At 46.4% G+C, this 19205-nt stretch overlaps 1 protein-coding gene across 2 annotated transcripts in view; it reads left to right on the top strand.

Annotated features, from left to right (window-relative positions):
- Positions 1-17235, top strand: part of Cdcp1 (CUB domain containing protein 1) — a 37096-nt gene extending 19861 nt beyond the window's left edge. For both annotated transcript variants that reach the window (XM_032911282.1, XM_032911283.1), the window contains exons 3-9: positions 1594-1956; positions 3167-3535; positions 4812-5033; positions 6581-6961; positions 9071-9436; positions 11016-11100; positions 14195-17235. In XM_032911282.1, the coding sequence (XP_032767173.1) occupies positions 1594-1956; positions 3167-3535; positions 4812-5033; positions 6581-6961; positions 9071-9436; positions 11016-11100; positions 14195-14618 (2210 nt within the window). In that variant the 3' untranslated portion in view covers positions 14619-17235. The remainder of the gene's footprint in view (positions 1-1593; positions 1957-3166; positions 3536-4811; positions 5034-6580; positions 6962-9070; positions 9437-11015; positions 11101-14194) is intronic.
- Positions 17236-19205: the final 1970 nt, after the last annotated feature.

The raw sequence follows: 19205 nt of genomic DNA, 5'->3' as shown, positions 1-19205 counted from the left end.
ATCTGCCTCTGCCTCTCAAGTGCTGGGATTAAAGGCATGTGCCACCACTATCCAAATGCCATGTTCACCTTTTTATGGGGTACTGGTGATTTGAATTCAGGTCCTCATGTTCATAAAACAAGCATTTTCCTGAACCCTATCAGTAACACTTTCTAACACCCAAGTAAGAACCTACAGGTTCTTATTACACAACCAAAGGCCACTATACCTCCACATCCTCTACATACGGCACAAAAAACCCGAAGTGGCTTTGCCTGCTTTCTTTTATTTCAGTCTTCCCTGAATACTCCTTGATAGTAACAGTCCTGTGGTTTTAAAAGGCTTAGGAAACACAATGTATCAAAGGATGTAATTAGCTATTAGCTTTAAGACGGTTCCTCTGCAGTGCTAATGGAGTCCAGAGAGCCTCAGAGCAGGAAGCTCACTACTTTGGGAATCGGGTGGTTATGCCCCCGTATGTTAATGAGATGTAGAAGGAAAAAAGAAGCTTAAAAGGTGGAGCCTGGCAGCGTGCCCTTGAAACCATGAAATTAATTTGCAAATACAGGAAGGACGTTACCCCAAGGTGCAGGCTCCCTGTAGCTCCTTTAGAAGGCCAGCTAGGGACAATTAACCAGATACCAAGCACACTGAGTCTGGGAAACAGTGTTCGGTGTCTTCTTCAGTACACAGGTGGATTTGTGTGTGTGTGTGTGTGTGTGTGTGTGTGTGTGTGTGTGTGTGTGTGTGTGTGTGTGTGTGTGTGTGTGTGTGTGTGTGTATTCATATTATTACTTATCTCATTGCTGTGACAAAATGCCCTACAAAAGCAACTTAAGGAAGGAGGGATTTTCATTTGAATCAGAGTTCCAAGGGATCCTGCCCATTGCAGTAGAGAGACACCAGGAGCAGGAGGCAGCTACTTACATTGTATCTCTAGATACAATGAAACAGAGTAAGAAAGAAACAGAGAAAGATAAATGCTGGTGTTCAGCTTATTTTCTGCTTTTTATTCAGTTTAAGACCCCATCCCAGGTGAGGGTTCTGCCCACACTGGAGACGGGTCTTCCCCCCTTAACTAATCTAATCTAGAAAAAACTCTCCTAGGCGTGCCCAGAGATTTGTTGATACCAGACTCTGCCAGGTTGACAGTCTAGATTAACTACCACAAGGGGATGCACCTCCCGCCCTCACCCTCTGCCCCAGAAGCAGCAGCCCAGCCAGAGGAACGTAAAAGACGGAGCAGAGGAAACTGAGCATGGGGTAACCATTTCTGCTAAAGTCCAGCCTCTCCTTTGTGAAACAGAATGTCCCAGGGCTGAAGTGACACACTGTCAACCCCAGGTTGTACCACCTAAGGCAGTGGAGCCAGACCTTCTCAGTCCTGCAACCCAGAATGAGACCATAGCCAAGCCTTAGGCTTCTCTGATCCAAAATAACTTCTCAACCAAGGCACTAACTAAAGACCACCAGTGAGCAGTTAGGGGTGGTAAAAGCACCTGTGCACAATCCCAAAGAGCCTACTTTAGGGGCTGAGGAGGAAGAGCAGCATGGGCCTTAAAGTATAACTGATCAAAAATTGTTTTGTTGTTTTGTTTTTTAACTATGTTACAGACTGCATGTCAGGCCCGTGTCCTTTTGGGGAGGTTCGTCTTCAGCCATCCAAATCAGAACTGCCCATCCTCAACAGAACCTACATCTGGGACGTCAGAGCTCATAAGAGCATTGGCCTGGAGCTGCAATTTGCAACCCCTCGACTGAGGCAGATTGGGCCAGGAGAGAGCTGTGCAGATGGGGTAACCCACTCCATCAGTGGCCACATAGATGCCACCGAGGTCAGGATTGGGACCTTCTGCAGTAACGGTACCGTGTCCCGGATCAAGATGCAAGAGGGTGTCAAGATGGCCTTACACCTGCCCTGGTTCCACCCCAGGAACATCTCAGGCTTCAGTATTGCAAATCGATCGTCTATCAAACGTGAGCATGCACCCCCCCCCATCCCCACTGTATGATCAGATGGACGTATTTCAGGGTATTCAACATGAAGTGTCAGCAATTTGTTTGCTTGCTTGCTTGACACAGGGTTTCTCTGTATCCCTTTGACTGTCCTGAAACTCACTCTATAGACCAAGCTGATCTTGAAATCCACCTTCATCTGCCTCCTGAGTGCTAGGATTAAAGTGTGTGCCGCTACTGCCCAATAGCTTTTTTTTTTTTTTTTTTTTTTAAGACATCTCAGGCTGGCTACAAGTTTACTATGTAACCAAGACTGACCTTAAACTCCTGAACTTCTTGCCTCCATCTCTCCACTACTGGTATTACAAGGTACTACCAGGTCCAACTCTTTTTGTCCCTTTTGCACACAATGTTTCGAAAAATGACACGGGAGGAGCAGGGTATGACAGCTTTGATCCTAGCACTGAGGAATCAAACACAGTCAGATCTCTGTGAGTTCGAGACCAGCCTGGTCTATAAAGAGAGTTCCAGGACAACCAGGGCTGTTACACAGAGAAACCTTTTCAATGGGGTCAGGGGAAAGACATGGGTTTGGTTATACAGCCCCACTTTCACGGAGCACTGCTTCGTCACCCTGCTGTCTTCTTTACGCCTGTCAGTGAGTCAACTGCTGTGCTGGTTTTCCTCACTCATGCTGCCTCAGGAGAATCAGTCTTGAAGGAGGCAGTGATCAACAGCTCAGCATTACAAAAAGTAACATTGTAGAAACTTGTAGAGTTTCTTGTAGAAACATTGTAGAAGCCAGGTAAATCATCTTAGAAGCAAAGGTAATACTCAAAGCTAATCACTTCCTTCTGCTTCTGCTATGGCCTAATGCTCTCAGTGGTGTGTGTGAGCCTGTGTGTGTGTGTGTGTGTGTGTGTGTGTGTGTGTACGCGTGTCAGACACTGCTCAGTTTCACATTCAGATCTGTTAGCAGCTTTAACTAAGGGCTGGGGACTATGTTAACCCCAAGGAGATGAGAATACATTGAACAAACTGGCTTCCCCCCAACCCAGTCAGTTATTAAACATTTGCTCACACACTGCTAATGGATCTTCGTTCCTAACCACCACCCTCAGTATAAATATGTGCAGCCTTACTTTCGAAGCCTGTGTTTCCCCAGTACTCCTGCCCTCAGCCATAGACAGGTAACAGCATCTCTTTTTCTGTTTTGGATCTGTCTCAACAGGCCTGTGCATCATTGAGTCAGTATTTGAGGGTGAAGGCTCAGCAACCCTGATGTCAGCCAACTACCCAGGAGGCTTCCCTGAAGATGAGCTTATGACCTGGCAGTTTGTTGTCCCTGCACACCTAAGGGCCAGCGTCTCCTTCCTTAACTTCAACGTCTCCAACTGTGAGAGGAAGGAGGAGCGTGTTGAGTACTATATCCCAGGATCCACCACCAACCCGGAGGTGTTCAGGCTGGAGGACCAGCAGCCAGGAAACATGGCTGGGAACTTCAACCTCTCCCTGCAAGGCTGTGACCAGGATGCCCAGAGCCCAGGAATCCTTCGACTCCAGTTTCAGGTCCTGGTCCAACGTCCACAGAATGAAAGCAGTGAGTAATCCATGCCCTCCCTCCCCCCGTACCTGTGTTGCTTAGGTGAGGTAGCTACCCCTTCTGCATATATAGCAGACTCTGGACTCTGGACACTGCAGGAGTTTCAGGAAGTGAGTGTTACACGTGGTGACAGACTCACGAGTAGACACTGAGCAGAAGTTTTCGCTTTAGCACAGTAAGAAGCAGGCGGTCCTGCATTCAAGGTCATAGCTGGTTTGAATTTGGCTTCTGCTCTTTTAATTTTTAAAGATTTATTTATTTATTTATTTATTTATTTATTTATTTATTTATTTATTATATTTAAGTACACCGTAGCTGTCCTTAGACACACCAGAAGAGGGCATCCAGATCTCATTACGGATGGTTGTGAGCTGCCACGTGGTTGCTGGGATTTGAACTCGGGACCTCTGGAAGAGCAAACAGTGCTTTTAACCACTGTGTGTGTGTGTGTGTGTGTGTGTGTGTGTGTGTGTGTGTGTACATTGTATGTGTAGGTGCCACTATAGCATTCTGAGTCACCTGATGTATGTAGGTGCTGAGAACTGAGCTCAGATCCTCTTTTAGAATAAGTGCCCTTACTTCTCAGCCATCCCTCTCGTCCCAGCTAGTCTGTTTTCAGTGACATTGAAAAGGCTATGAAAAGTAGCCTCGTAAGACCTCTCTTGCATTGACCCTGTAGTGGGAACCAGAATGTCAAGTCAACATCATCCATAACAGTGGAGAAGTATCTGTCATAATTCTTGACCCACCACCACCACCACCACCACCACCACCACCATCATCACCACCACCACCACCACCACCACCATCATCACCTCCACCACCACCATCACCACCACCACCACCACCTTAGACAAACTCATTTTAAACCCTGTGCTAAACATACCAAACATTACATACTCCTAGCTAATTCTAATGAAACCAGACAATTCAGAGGTGTGTGGAACTAGTCTTGACTCTGTCTTGAGCCTTATGGCTCAATAACAGTAGAGCAAGCTCAGAATCCAGAGCTTCTCAGAGGAAGAGAATGGCATAGGAAGTACTGAGAAATGTGTGGGGTACGTGAATATATGGTGTATATGTATGTGTGTATGTGATGTGGGGGGTGGGGTGTGTGTGTGTGTGTGTCTGTAGGAGTAGGGTGTGTATATATGTGTATGTGTGTGTTGTGCATCTCTGAATATGCTCATTACGCAACAGGTGACGTGTCACTTTGGTCACTTCACATGGTAGCTGCCTCTCCATGACTCACACCTTGTCTTTGTGGTTTCAGATATAACCTACGTGGTGGACCTGAGTCAAGAGCGAGCCATGTCGCTCACCATCGAGCCACGGCCAGTCAAACATGGCCGCAAGTTTGTTCCTGGGTGTTTCGTGTGTCTAGACTCTCGGACTTGTAGTACCAATGTCACCCTGACGGCTGGCTCCAAACACAAGATTTCCTTCCTGTGTGATGACTTAGCTCGCCTGTGGATGAATGTGGAGAAAACCCTAAGTATGCCCTTACTAAAAACCCTGACTGTATCATTACCCAGAAGCCCAGACAGCATAGGTTCTCCCCATCCCTTGTCTCAGATGTGTGCGAGTGCACACGCTCACGCACACACACACAGAGACACACACACACACACACACACACACACACACGCCACACGTGCAAGCGGTCAGAGGATAACATATGGGAATACGTTTTCTCCTTCTGACATGTAGGTTCCAGGGATCAAACTTCGGTTGTCCAGTTTGGTGGCATGTGCCTTTACCCACTGCACCATCTTGCCCTTAGTGGAGCTTAGTAGGCGGGTTGTAAAGGGTATAGTCTGAAATGATCACTGAGGAAAGGTGAACAGGATCAAGAGAGAGAATCTGCAAGTGCTGACACACCTAGTTAGGACAGGAGTCTGCAGAACATTCATCACAGCAGGCTCTGCATCCCTGTTTGTCTCCGCCCAACCTGCAAGCCTCCCCGGGGAAGTCCTCTCCTCCTTTGCTCAACTGCACCGTCCCTGTCTCCACTTACCTACTTCCTGACTCCTTGTCTGTCAAGGATTTAAACTCCTGGGAGACAGAGATATAATTTAGTTGGTAGAATGCTTTTCTAGCATGTATTAAGTCCTGACTTGGCTATGCAAGCTCAAGCCCAGCCTGATAAAAAAAATGAAAACCTGACGAAACAAACAAAATGGACTTAGCCTGGCTCCTTCTGTGGCTTGTGTGAGTCTTAACCAGTGCAGCAAAACTCATACACAGGACTGGACAAGAGGTTCAGTTGGTACAGTCATTTCCTAGCACTCACAACACCCCAGGCTATCTCCAGCAATGCACAAACCATGCATGCACCCCTGAAATCTTAGTACTTGAGAAGGGAACACAGGAGGATCAGAAGTTCAGGGTCATCTCTGGCTACACAGTTTCAGGCCAGCCTGGGCTACATGAAATCTTGTCTTGTCAAAAAAAAAAAAAAAAAAATCTAAGCCAGATGTACTAGTGCATGCTTTAATCCCAGCTCTAGGGAGGCAAAGGTAGGTAGATATGAGTTCAAGGCCAGCCTGGTCTACACAGAGAGATCCAGGACAGCCCGAGTGGGATAAAGAGAACCTATCTGAAAGAAAAGAAGAAAAGAAAACTCAGTCACCTCCAGCTGAGACACCATGATCCTGACAGGAGGCTGAGGATCCTGGAGCTAGAGCAGCAGGAAGCCACCCAGTTAAGAAGTGGTGGGGTACAATGCAAGTTGAGATGGCCATGATGTCACTCACCGCTCTAACATGACACGGAAATGTGGGGGACATGTTGGGGTAGAGACTTGTGTCTTAGCATCCCAGACAAAGGAAGACACTAACAAGAAGAGTTTTTCTGTCCCGAGTACTCACAGGAGCTTGGCTGGAAGGATAGAGAGTAGACAGGAAAGCTAGTGAAAAGCCAGGAACAGAAAGGAAAAGCAGGCAGCCCCTGATGCTGTCCTTAGGCCAAGCTGCATGCCAAGGATGGTGCACTCCACCCCCCACCCCCTTGCACACAGGTACTACCAACTTTCTCTTCCAGGCTATCTGGACCACCGCTACTACTACGGGAAGTCCTTCAACCTGCAGGTGCCTAAGGACATCCTCCAGCTGCCTGTTCAGCTGCATGACTTCTCCTGGAAGCTACTGGTGCCCAAGGACAGGCTCGGCCTTATGCTGGTGCCAGGCCAGAAGCTACAGCAGCATACACGAGAGAGGCCTTGTAACACCAGCTTTGGTTACCAGGTGGCCAGCACCACCCCTGGCCAGGACCTGTACTTTGGTTCCTTCTGCCCAGGAGGTTCCATCGAGAAGATCCAGGTGAAGCAAAATAGCTCGGTGACACTGCGAACCTATGCCCCTGGCTTTCAACAAGAAGTCTCCAAGCAAGTCCTGACAGTGTCCTTAATACCATACTTCAAAGGTACATATTCCCTTGCCCATCCACCACTAACCCCTCTAAGCCGTTCTTGTTAGACATTCATTGCATCTTGTATAAACCTGTATTCGTTACTTTCCTGTCATGTGATCAAATACACAAGGAGGAGGAGCTTAAGGAAGGGTTTATTTTAGCTCACAGTTTGCAGGCACAGTCCATCATAATGAAAAAAAAAAATCATACTTTAGAGAGAAGGGATTGTTGCCTGAGTTTGTTCCTCATCAGACGTGTAGGACATTGGGTCCTAATCCTGACATTTTTCATCAACCTTCCATGGAAATTTCCAGATCTTATAAACTTGAAATCAATGTTTCTGGCAGTGAGAGGTATGGCTGGTAGATAACAAGACAAAGAATCAGGTTCTAGTGTTTTAGAAGCTGACAGGGGAAAAATGAGAAATTACAAATCATCCCCAGCCCTGGGTTGTTTATATGATTCTGCTTTGACAGTTCAGTATGCCATGGAGAGCATAGCGGAGGAGGAGGTGATTACTGGGGAAGAAATATCAGGGGCAAAGGTTACATTAGAGGTCAGGAATAGTTGTGTTCCATTAGAGATCAGGGTTGGTTGTGTTCCATTAGAGGTCAGGGTTGGTTGTGTGTCATTAGAGGTCAGGGTTGGTTGTGTTCCATTAGAGGTCAGGGTTGGTTGTGTTCCATTAGAGGTCAGGGTTGGTTGTGTTCCATTAGAGGTCAGGGTTGGTTGTGTTCCATTAGAGGTCAGGGTTGGTTGTGTTCCATTAGAGGTCAGGGTTGGTTGTGTTCCATTAGAGGTCAGGGTTGGTTGTGTTCCATTAGAGGTCAGGGTTGGTTGTGTTACATTAGAGGTCAAGGTTGGTTGTGTTCCATTAGAGATCAGGATTGGTTGTGTTACATAAGAGGTCAAGGTTGGTTGTGTCACATTAGAGGTGAGGGTTGGTTGTGTTACATTAGAGGTCATTTGAATTTGGCTGAGACCTTTATTTGAGGCTGACTTTTCAGTGCCAAAGTGGGAAAAAATAGATCTTTGGTGATAGATTAAGGTCAATCCAGATTGACCTGATTGCTATCTCCAAGATTACCAGGGAATCCCCTTTAGGAAGCCTTTGAAAATCAGAGTTATTCTCCTTAGGTCAGAATGTTAGTTCTTACCTTATCTGGAGCACACAGTGGACCTGCGGGCATGTTGGAAGCCCTTTCAATGTTTCGATTCTAGATTTCTGTCCAAACCTGCAGCATTTTTTTCCTTTTTGCTCTGTGGGGCAGACATAGATCTATTCCACTCCCACAGCAGAGTGGGGCAGGAGGATTGCCATGTTGGGAACATTTCTGAGAACCCTCTTTTGGCAAACTCTTCTGATGTTTGTCTGAAATGAACCTGGGTACCTATTCTAATAGAGAGCTATCCTTCACTAACCGATACAATAACCATGTATAATCAATCATATGAACCAAAATCAATGTTGAACGAATGAAAAAAATATGAGCTTCTGTTGTGTTGGCTTTCCATTGCTGAGATAAGGAACTTACATGCAGGAAAAGTTTACTTTCACTCATGGTTTCAGACTGAACGCCATCCTTGGTAGATCCAGTCACTGTTGGGGGTCCGTGTTGAAACAATACATCATAGTAGAAATGTGTAATGGGAGAGGCTGCTCACCTCATGGTCTTCAGAAAGCAAAAAGAGAGTAAGGGACAGGTTCCCAATAACCCATTTCCTTCTACTTGACCTCTATCTGGATTGGTCCTATCTCTTCCCGGTAGTACTATGGACCGGTTGGTGACTGGGCCTGTACCACACGGCCTTCAGTGGATTGTTTAAAATGAAATGCTGCCTAAGCCAAGTTCCCACCATCACAGCTTCTGGGTTAACATCTCCAACTGCAGCTTAGATGCTAACTACATACTTGGCGCCATGAGCACGTAGTAAGTGCTCCACCGGTGCACATGAGTAATGGCTACCTACTGAACAGTCGTAACAGAGAACATGCCCATCATGGCAGAAAGTTCTGCTGGATGGCGCTGGTGTCGACTGTTCAGCATCCCTTACACTCCCTTTTCTCTCCATTCTATTGCGTGAGACAACATTTGTCTGGATCTCTTCCCTTTCCTGCAGAGGAAGGCATCTTCACTGTGACCCCAGACTCAAAAAACAAGGTCTACCTGAGATCACCCAACTGGGACCGTGGCCTGCCTGCCCTCTCCTCAGTGTCTTGGAACATCAGCGTGCCAAGCAACCAAGTGGCTTGTCTGACCTTCTTCAGAGAGCGTTCTGGCTTAGCCTGTCAGTCAGGGCGAGCATTCATGATCATCCAGGAGCAGCAGACCCGGGCAGAGGAGATCTTCAGCCTGGAGGAGGAAGTGCTGCCTAAGCCAAGTTTCCACCATCACAGTTTCTGGGTTAACATCTCCAATTGCAGCCCCATGAATGGCAAGCAGCTAGATTTGCTCTTCTGGGTGACTCTTACCCCAAGGACTGTGGGTAAGCACTCTTGGAATCTCCTGGAGATGGTGAAGGAAAAAAAATTGGCATTTGAGGGGTAGGGAACAAGCTTTTGAGGCAAGTCAGGAATCAGAGTGAGCCATATCTATCCACATATCAGTCAGCTATTGTACAGCATTTATTATTGTTCACACGTTGTCTGGGTGAGTCTGTTCTGAGCTAGGCTTATCGGGCTCACTTATTATTCATCTGCAGGCTGCACAGGTTGATTATAAGACTTTGCTGCTCTTGACTATATACTGACATTCACAAAGGTCCCAGCCAAAGTGATCTGAGACAATGGCCCTGTTGAAAAAAGCACAAGACACCAAAGGAAGCATAGAAGGAACAAGCACAACACATCTTCTGCCACATTCTCTTGACTCATCTGGACCCTTCTGCCATAATTCTTCACTCTTGAACGCCATGATCTATGTAGGAATTCTCTTCACTCCTGGGATCTTCATATGTAGAATGAAGGATGAAAGATCATAAGAATTCAGCAATAAGAATTAAAATATAAGGACCTGGAGAGGGAGGGAGGGGGTAAGGAGGGAAGGAGGAGTAGGGGAGGGAGAAGAAGAAAAGCCACCACTAAGAACTCCCACCTCTGAGGTTACCTCTTGGGCCTTATTCCTTTCCTACTCTCCATTTCAGTCACTTATTTGTGTGTCCTCTGAATCTCACCCTTTGTTTCTTCTTGAGCAAGCAAGGAATCCTAATTCCCTGTCTAGGGTGGTGTCCCCTCTCAGATCTGTGCTCCTTTCCCATTGTTCAGTATGGGAGAAGACAACCCAGGTGAAATGACCTGGTCCTTCCCTCCTTCTGATGTTTGAGTCTCTGCTCTCCCCTCTGCTCCTCTGTTCTTCCTTCTCTAAGACAGCCTGGTGACCAGGGAACACACCCAGTGGAAGCCAGGAGCAGCCATTAGGTGGATGGTTGGTGCCCCACCCCCATCTGTTTCATGGATCTAAGTGCTACATACAAACTATTCCAAATTGTATTGGCTAGACCAGTGGTTCTCAACCTGTGGGTCACAAACCCCACAAGGGTGGCCTATCAGATATCCTGCATATCAGATATTTACATTATGAATCATAACCAATAGCAAAATTACAGTTATTAAGTAGCAACAAAATAATTTATGGTGGGGGTAGGTCACAACAGTACGAGGAACTGTGTTAAAGGTCACAGCATTAGGAAGCTGGAGAATCACTTGACTTAGATAGCAACTGTTTTGTTTGCTCATAACTATGGTTCAGAAATTCAGACAACACAGTGGTTCATATGCATATACTAATAGTTCAACTGGAGACATGAACCTGGGACCTTGGTTTTCCCTCTTAACCCAGCTGAGTTTTATACCCAGAGAGACTCTGCGTGACTAACATGAGTGGCCTCTACATAAAAGTACAAGCTGACAGTTCCTTTAAAGATGAGACTCAGAACTGACCCAGTCACCTTCAGTTTCATAGCCCCTCTATTCAGAAGGGAAGAAGCCAGGGACTGTAGACTTATCAAGTTCTTCCTTATGCTAACTCTCTCATCTCTTCCTTTGCCTTCTGGTCTCTGGTCACAGATTTGACTGTCATCATTGGTGCAGCAGGAGGCGGAGCTCTGCTGCTGTTTGCCCTGGGGCTCATCATCTGCCTTGTGAAAAAGAAGTAAGTGGAATCTCTCCAGCTATCTGATGATTTGACACCTCCTTGGCTCATACTCAATGGATGGGATGGATGGATGGATGGGTAGATGAATGGGTAGATGGTCAATGGATGGATGTATGAATGGATGGTGGATGGATAGATGGATGGTGAATGGATGGATAGATGGATGGTGGGTGGATGGATGGATAGATAGATGGATAGAAGGATGAATGGATGGCAGATGGATGGATAGATGGATGAATGGATGGCGGATGAATGGATGGTGGATGGACGGTTGAGAGATGGATAGATGAATGGATGTGGATGGATGGATGAATGGTGGGTGGGTGGATAGATGGATGGTGAATGGATGGATAGATAGATGGATGGATGGTGGATGGATGAATAGATGAATAGAAGGATGAATGGATGGCAGATGGATGGGTAGATGGATGGTGGATGGATGGATAGATGGATGAATGGATGGCAGATGAATGGATAGATGAATGGATGGTGGATGGATGGTGGATGGATGGATAAGTGGATTTAGACAGGGTCTCATATATCCCCAGCTGGCCTTGAATTTCCTATCTTCTTATCCTTTTCTACCTCCTTGAGTGCTAAGACTACAGACATGTCTCTACATCTAGCTTATTTATGTCAATGATGTTTGGGGTTTTTGCTTCCCAGTTCCCCACAAAGATCAATGTTAAATATTCTTACCACGGGTAAATTACAGTTTCATGGGGTGGGGAGGCACGCCTGGGAGAACACACACACACACACACACACACACCGGCCCACACACATGCTCACACAGTGACATCCTGGCTCCAGCACAAGTCTCCTGTGTTTGCTTTTGAAGCTGTTGGTAGCCAGAGTGATTTTAGTAGGAGCCACTCCCACTGCTACCTGGAGAGTAAACAAGCCTTTTGCCCTGACTTGCTCTCTGGTTTCTTAAACAAACTATTTTGTGCGTATCTGTGGGACTGCAAACCAAAAGGTGGCCCCAGAGCTAAGAGGACACGGGGCCTGATTAACAACAGCTTCATCTACTTAAAAGGTAAATGAGTCTTTAAATAACATCTACTTTGACACCAGACTTCACCAATTCTCCTATGTCTGATTAGAATGAGAGAGATCTCTATTTACTTTATCATGATTTGCACCTTCTTGAAAGAAAAAAAATTCTGTGAGTGTGCAGGTGTGTGTGGTACACACGTGTGTTCTGGTCTTGTTGTGGAAGCCAGAGAACATCAGATGTCATTCCTCAGTTTTTTTTAAATTTCATAATTTTTTTATTGTGTGTGTGCACACATACACACACACACACACACTCATGGATACACGCTACAGCCCATGTTTGGTGGTCAGAGAACAATCTGTGAGAATTGGATCTCTCTTTTCACCATGTGGATCAAACTCAAATAACTCAACAGGCTTGCTTAGCAGTGAGCCCCCACAGTATGCCCGTCTCCTCCCCCATACTGGGATTACAAACACACGCAACCACCCCAGCTTTTTACATGGATACTGGGCTCTGACCCGGATCTCATGCTTGCACAGCAGCCGCATTACCAAACTATCTCCTTAGTCCCCAAACTTTTTATTTTATGTTTTTAATTCACTATGGCCCTGGGCAAATTCCTGCTGTGCAATGAGACTATCTTAAAACATCCAACTGTTGAGGAATGTCTGGCTTCTTCCTGGTCCTGGAAGACTTTTCCAATGAACTGCATGTTATTACATAAGAAAGCAAGCTTCCTTGTCTGGGGTATACAGCATGTGCCACTAGCTGAGACGCATGCTTTTAACACTGAGCCCCTGGCAGATTTGGATTTGGTTGCGAGGAAAAGTCCAGCTATTATGCCTCCTTCCCCAAACTGTTCCAGATTGACCTGAGACTTAGCAGCACAGGCAGTCTCTCTGTGGTCTCCAACTACATAAGGCTGCTGGCTGACATGCTTGCGTGAAGCCTGTGTGTGTGTGCGTGTGTGTGTGGGTGTGTATGTGTGTGTGTGTGTGTGTGTGTGTGTGTAGGGGGAAGGTTCTGTAAGGACTAGGGGAAATACTGACACTTAACTTCTTTCTGCTGTAGGTATTGAGGGTCTCCTTGGCACTAGGACTATGTAATGTACTGGGGCAATAAATCAGGGGCAAGACAGTCTTTCCCATAATCCATCAGTAGAGGGGAAAAACCAGGCACTGTGAGGACGTGAGGGAGGATGTCTGCTGAGGGCCTCATGCAAGAGTCTGGGGAGCTGGTCAACACCAGATGGAATTTTACCTCTCAAAAGCAGAGTCCTGGATTAGTGAGCTGCCAGACTTGGCATTCTACAGCCCATTATGCTAATTGGACTGACAGCCTCCTTTTGAGTCAGCTATTGTCCAAGTCCCCTGCTGCTTTGTTCATGGAAGGCAAAGCTGTGTGCCTAAGGCAGACATGCCAACAACTGTCCACATCTGAGTACCAGAGAACACCACACACCCAAAGCTAATGGCCTCACCAAATCCTGGGTTTTGGTTTTGTCTGCACTTTAGCATTTTTCCCTGGTGGCTGCTGTTGATAGGATGGGACAGGGTCACTCAGCTAATGATGAGCTGTTCTGTCTTCAACTCTAGCAGAAAATTAGCTAGCTTGTACCCTTCTCTCCTCCTGAGTCATGGACATCAACTGTTCAGAATTAGTTAATCAGCTTTGCTCTGTGCAAGAGAGGCAGCAGTATTAGTACCGGGAAGCACTGAATGTTCTAGAAGGCCAGCCTGGGCATGCTGAGCTGATGTGGTTTAGAAAGGCTTGTGCATCCCGATTACTGGAAAGAAAAGGGGGGAGAAATTACCGGGTATCTCCATAGTTGGTTTCCCTAAGTCTATCAGAGGCAAAAACAAATTCACTTAAACCACCCCTTCCACTTCCGATCCTTTAGTTTCCACCTTGGAAACCTGAGACAAGAGCTATTTGCTTAAGGATAGCCCCTAGTATAGTTTCATTTTCAGATGCTAACAGCCTGAAAGGGCAAGGTGAGCTAGGCTTAGAATTAGGCTTAGAACCCCAAGGACTCCTATGTGTCATTTATCTGTGTCCTCATTCTGTTGTGTCACTCTTTACAAACAGGAAGAAGGTGGACAAGGGTCCTGCTGTGGGTATCTATAATGGCAATGCCAATACCCAAATGCCCCAGACTCAAAAGTTTCAGAAAAGGCGAAAGGACAATGACTCCCATGTGTATGCTGTCATCGAAGACACCATGGTGTATGGGCACCTGCTGCAGGACTCAGGTGGATCCTTCATCCAAGCAGAGGTGGACACCTATCGGCCCTTCCAGGGCCCCATGGGAGACTGCCCCCCCACGCCACCCCCTATATTCTCCAGGACCCCAACTGCAAAGTTCACTGCAGACAAGCTGCCTCCTAGTAGCCCTCCTGAGTCTGAGAGTGAACCCTACACTTTCTCGCACCCCAACAAGCGGGAAGTAGGTGTCAGGGAGACCGGCATCCCCTTACTTAACATCCAAGGACCAATGGAGACTGAAGAGTAATTCAGCCCCTTTCCAAAGACTTTGCTGAGACAATAGCACCAGGCATTGAGAAATGAAGAACTGTCCCATCCAGAAGTCAGAGGGAAGTGCGATCAGCTAGAAGGAATTTTGCAAGGTGCCATCAACTCCTGGTTTTCTGGTGGACTGCTTCCAGTGATGAGCAAATCATGGCTTCTGATGGGGACACCATCCTAAAGCTCAGGCCTTCCTGAACTCAGGTTGTGTTGGGGCTGGCCACAGGGACAGAAGAGAGACACGATCCACCCAGACAGGACTACAGTGAGCCCTGAATGCCTAGATTCCCGATGACAAGCAGACTGACTCCCAGGCTCTCCACTTGAGGTTTCCGCTCTCACTGGAGTCCTATGGATGAAAATGACAATGTGCCTTATTTTTTATTGTAGTAGTCGTATTTATTTGGCAGTCCTACTGTGTGCTTTTAAAAAGTTGGATGTGGAGCTGGGGGTGTGGCTCAGTTGGTAGAGTGCTTGCCTAACACGCACAAAGTTCTGGCCTCCGTGCTCAGCACAGCATAAAAGCAGGCAGGATGGTACACACCTGTAATCTCAGGCGGATCAGAACTTCAAGTCATCATCAAGCATGAACTGAGTTGGAGGCCCTCCTGGTCTGTATAAGATCCTCTTGAGAACACGCACAGCTTTTTTTGACTGCTGTAGTAATAGCTCGTGCTAACTGGTCTGGACAGCCGTGCTTTGGTTTTTGCAAACCACTTGGTAAATGTGCACCTGTCAGGGAGATTGACAATCTACCCAGCCAGAAGAGTATCTGCATGTATGTATCTCTTATGCACTAAGAGATTTCCCAATCCTCCCTGACTGCATACAGCTGCCCCACTGCAGAATTGATCACAGATCCCCTCGTTCCTTACTCCGAGAAATAAGAGAAATTTCCTTGAGCTGCCCTGTGTGGTGTGTGACTCTCCCAACTGCAGCAATACTTTGACATGTAAACAGAAAATTTGAGAGTAACTTGATCGTTTGAAAATATATAAATATGGATGGTGGTTGTACCTTTAATCCCAGAACTCAGGAGAGAGAGGCAGGCATATCTCGGTGAGTTTGAGGCCACCCTGGACTATATAGTGAGTCCTAGGACAGCCAGGGTTCTAGAAACCCAGTTACACAGAGAAACCCTTTCTTGATAAAACAAAACAAAACAAAACAAAAAACAAAAAGAAAAATGAAATACTGTAACACACACACACACACACACACACACACACACACCAGTGACTGTCTGTATCAATTTCATGGTATTACTACAGCACGTCTTTGATGGCTTAAAAACAGCATCAATACAGTTCTAGAGAATTCCCAAACTAGCTTGCCTGAACTAAAATCAGGGTGTCAGTAAAGCTGTGCTTCCAAGGCTCTCAGAATCCCCTTGCCTTTCCCAGCATCTATAAGCATCCGTGGCTGGGTGAGTCCCTCTTGGTATGGCTGGTCACTAATTGAACTACTTGACACTTTCACTTGCAGATCCAATGTAGTTCCCATGTCAGCAGCCTTAACTTAATCACCAGGGGGCAGTCCCTTTACTGTGTGTCAGGTACAACATCCACTGGCTGGGAGGTGTGAGCGTCTCTAAAAGTAAGAGGAGGACACCTGCTTCTCCCACCCTCCTGCCACTGGTACCGGAAGGAGACCATACAAAATGACCCAGCATAAAAAGTGTTTGGTTGAGCCTGTTGATATATATATTTTTTTTTAAGTTTTAAATTTATTTTTCCTAAAATCCCAGCCCAAAGGACTTGTTCATGCTGGACGAATATCCTTGACCAGAGATGCCCAGCTAAAGTCACTCACAGGTGACTCTGCCCCTCAAATAGGACATCCAGGATAACTTAGTCCCCATCTTGCCTGGTTGCCTTTACTCTGAGGCTATGTGCTTGTGCGTTGACACGGAGTTGTACAAAACGCAAAGGAGGAGTTTCCATCACTTACAGAGTGAGGAGACAGCGAAAGTTCCTCTTGCTGTGATGTAGAGGGGAAACCACAGTAGTGTAGACTACACACAGAGTTCAGGACAAGCCTTCTCCAAGAAGTAAGTCTGATTCACAATGCTCAGGGAATTGACCTTGGAAAGGCTACATCTTGCTCATGCAGCCTCTGAGACAGAGCTCCTGGCCCTCTTGAGCTCTCTCCAACAAGGAGAGGGTTCACTTTCGTCTAACTCCTTTCCAGGAAAGAAGGTTGTCTCTTACCCAGCTATCCAAGGTGCTGATAACCCTCCATGAAGGGCCAGGGACAACTGTGGCTCCTTCCATCACCTGGAATCACCATCTCCAATGCCTTCTCCCTTCAAGCGTCCCTTGAGGAGACAGTCGGTCTCACGTGTTGGTTCTTACTGTGTGTCAGCTCAGTACCCTTCTACCTTGGCTCTGCTGACGGCGTGTGGCTGTATATGGAAGGGAAAGGTTGACTCTTCCATGGGGACAAGCCAAAGGCCATCAGCTGTAACCGCAGTACAGGTTGGAGGACCAGTCCGCGGATCTGCAAAGCGCATATGAAAATTATTTATTTAATGACAGATAACATCTTATCCATTTACTTTTATAAATAAACATTTATAAATAAATGTGTGTCCATTTGTTTAACGCTGCTGTCTGTGCCGTTCATGTAGAGGCCCCATGTTCAAAAACCATTTCTTTTCACAGGTCCCACACTGGCCACATGGTGACTGGAAATGTGTCACATCTTGGCAGCTAGTGATGATGTATCCTGATGTCACTGGGTCCCTGGGGCGGATGTTGGAAATGCCTGGTTGCTAACAGGATCTCCCGCTGAATGTGGAACTCCCAATCTGGCTAAACTAACTGGGCAGTAAGCTTCAGGGATTCTCCAGTGTTGCAGGGTATCTAATCATAGTGTGAACCCTGAGATTGTGTTATTTACTGGAAAAAAAAAAACTTTTCTAGTTGTGGTGTGGCTCAGTCCTAGCACACACCTCTGATCCCTCTGGCTGGAGTACAGATTTGCCCTTAGTACACACCTTTAATCCCAAACAATGGAGGTAAATTAGTTACCTTCATGGGTAAAGGAAGCACCCATGTTTGAAAGTGATGTCTAATTGAGTGGCAGACAGTTGAGAGGCAGTTTTTGTTGTTGTTGTTGTTGTTGGGTTTTTTTTGTTTTTTGTTTTTTTGTTGTTGTTGTTGTTGTTGCTTGTTGTTGTTGTTGTTGTTATTTTTTTCAGGGCTGAGGACTGAACCCGGGGCCTTGCGCTTGCTATGCAAGCACTCTACCACTGAGCTAAATCCCCAACCTGAGAGGCAGTTCTAACTACGACCGACAGTTGTACAGAGGCGGGTTGAGGAGAAAACAAGCTAGCCACAGGTGAAGACAGAATGAGTCAGAGAATGAGAAAGAGCCAGATGATTAGAACAGATTGGCAAAACTAGTATGAGGACAAACAGCAATTCAGGAGATGCCTAGAGAGAGAAGCCAGATTTAATCAGTCAGCTTGAAGAGCAGTTTGAGCCAGGCTGGTTGAGTTGAACCAGCCAGCTGGAGCTCAGAAAGAATTCAAAAGGATGAGCTTGTTCTCAGAGGCTGAAAACATTCTAGGCCTAGAGAAGATTGTATGGAGGCTTGAAGCTTCTAGTACTAGGCCTTGGTTAGCAGACTGAGGCAGTAAGTCTTGGAGATGACAATTACACAAGGTGAATAAAAGTTACTTTTACACTCCAGTCTCCCCAGGGCTGGGATAATAGGTATACCTACATGCTTACCTTTTTTTTTTAAGATTGTTATTTTATGTGTGTGAGTGTTTATGTGTATGCGTTACAGATGGTGGTCAGTAGTCACGTGAATGCTGACAACTGAACCGGGGTCCTCTTCAAGATCAGTAAGTGCTTTAATTCACTGAGCCATCTCTCCAGTTCTCTTCAGGGAATAGGGATCCAAACTCAGATCCTTAAAACACACAGCAAGCATTCTGCCAACTGAGCCATCTTCCCAGCCCCCAAGCTAGTGTTTACCAAAAGAAAGTTTTTAAGCTGGGCATAGTGGCACAAGTCTATAATCCCAGCACTGAGAAAGTGGAGACGTATGGACACCTGTAACTCACTGGCAAAGCCAACCTACCTAGCATACTTGAAAAGCTCCAGGCCAGGGGAGGACCCTGTCTCAGAAGACAAAGGGCATCTGAGGAAAGCCACCTGAACCTCCACACACACATATACGAGCATATGCACGTACACACATGTACACACCCCAGAAGCTAAGCAAATGCTAATGCCATGCCCTGGTGCTCCCCAGCCTTCAGAACCACAAGTCAAACAAACCCTTCTTTACAAAATAACCAGTGTCAGCCATTCTGTTAAAAGCAACAAGACTAAGACAAGTTTATTCAGTTATCCCAACCCAGCCTCATATTTGGGTTGCAGGACCTCAGTTTTGATGAGACACAACTGTCAAGTCCCAGCACTGTGTGTGTGTGGTGGGGGGCAACTTGTAAGTCCCAGGAGTGTGTGTGTGTGTGTGTGTGTGTGTGTGTGTGTGTGCCAATTCTGAAGTACCAGGAGTGTGTGTGTATGTGTATGTATGTGTGGTAGTGGTGGTGGTG

Source organism: Rattus rattus, chromosome 8 (assembly GCF_011064425.1).
Source record: "Rattus rattus isolate New Zealand chromosome 8, Rrattus_CSIRO_v1, whole genome shotgun sequence".
Taxonomy (NCBI): domain Eukaryota; kingdom Metazoa; phylum Chordata; class Mammalia; order Rodentia; family Muridae; genus Rattus; species Rattus rattus.
The sequence above is the reverse complement of the archived record's forward strand: the minus strand, read 5'-3'. Positions and strand labels throughout refer to the sequence as shown.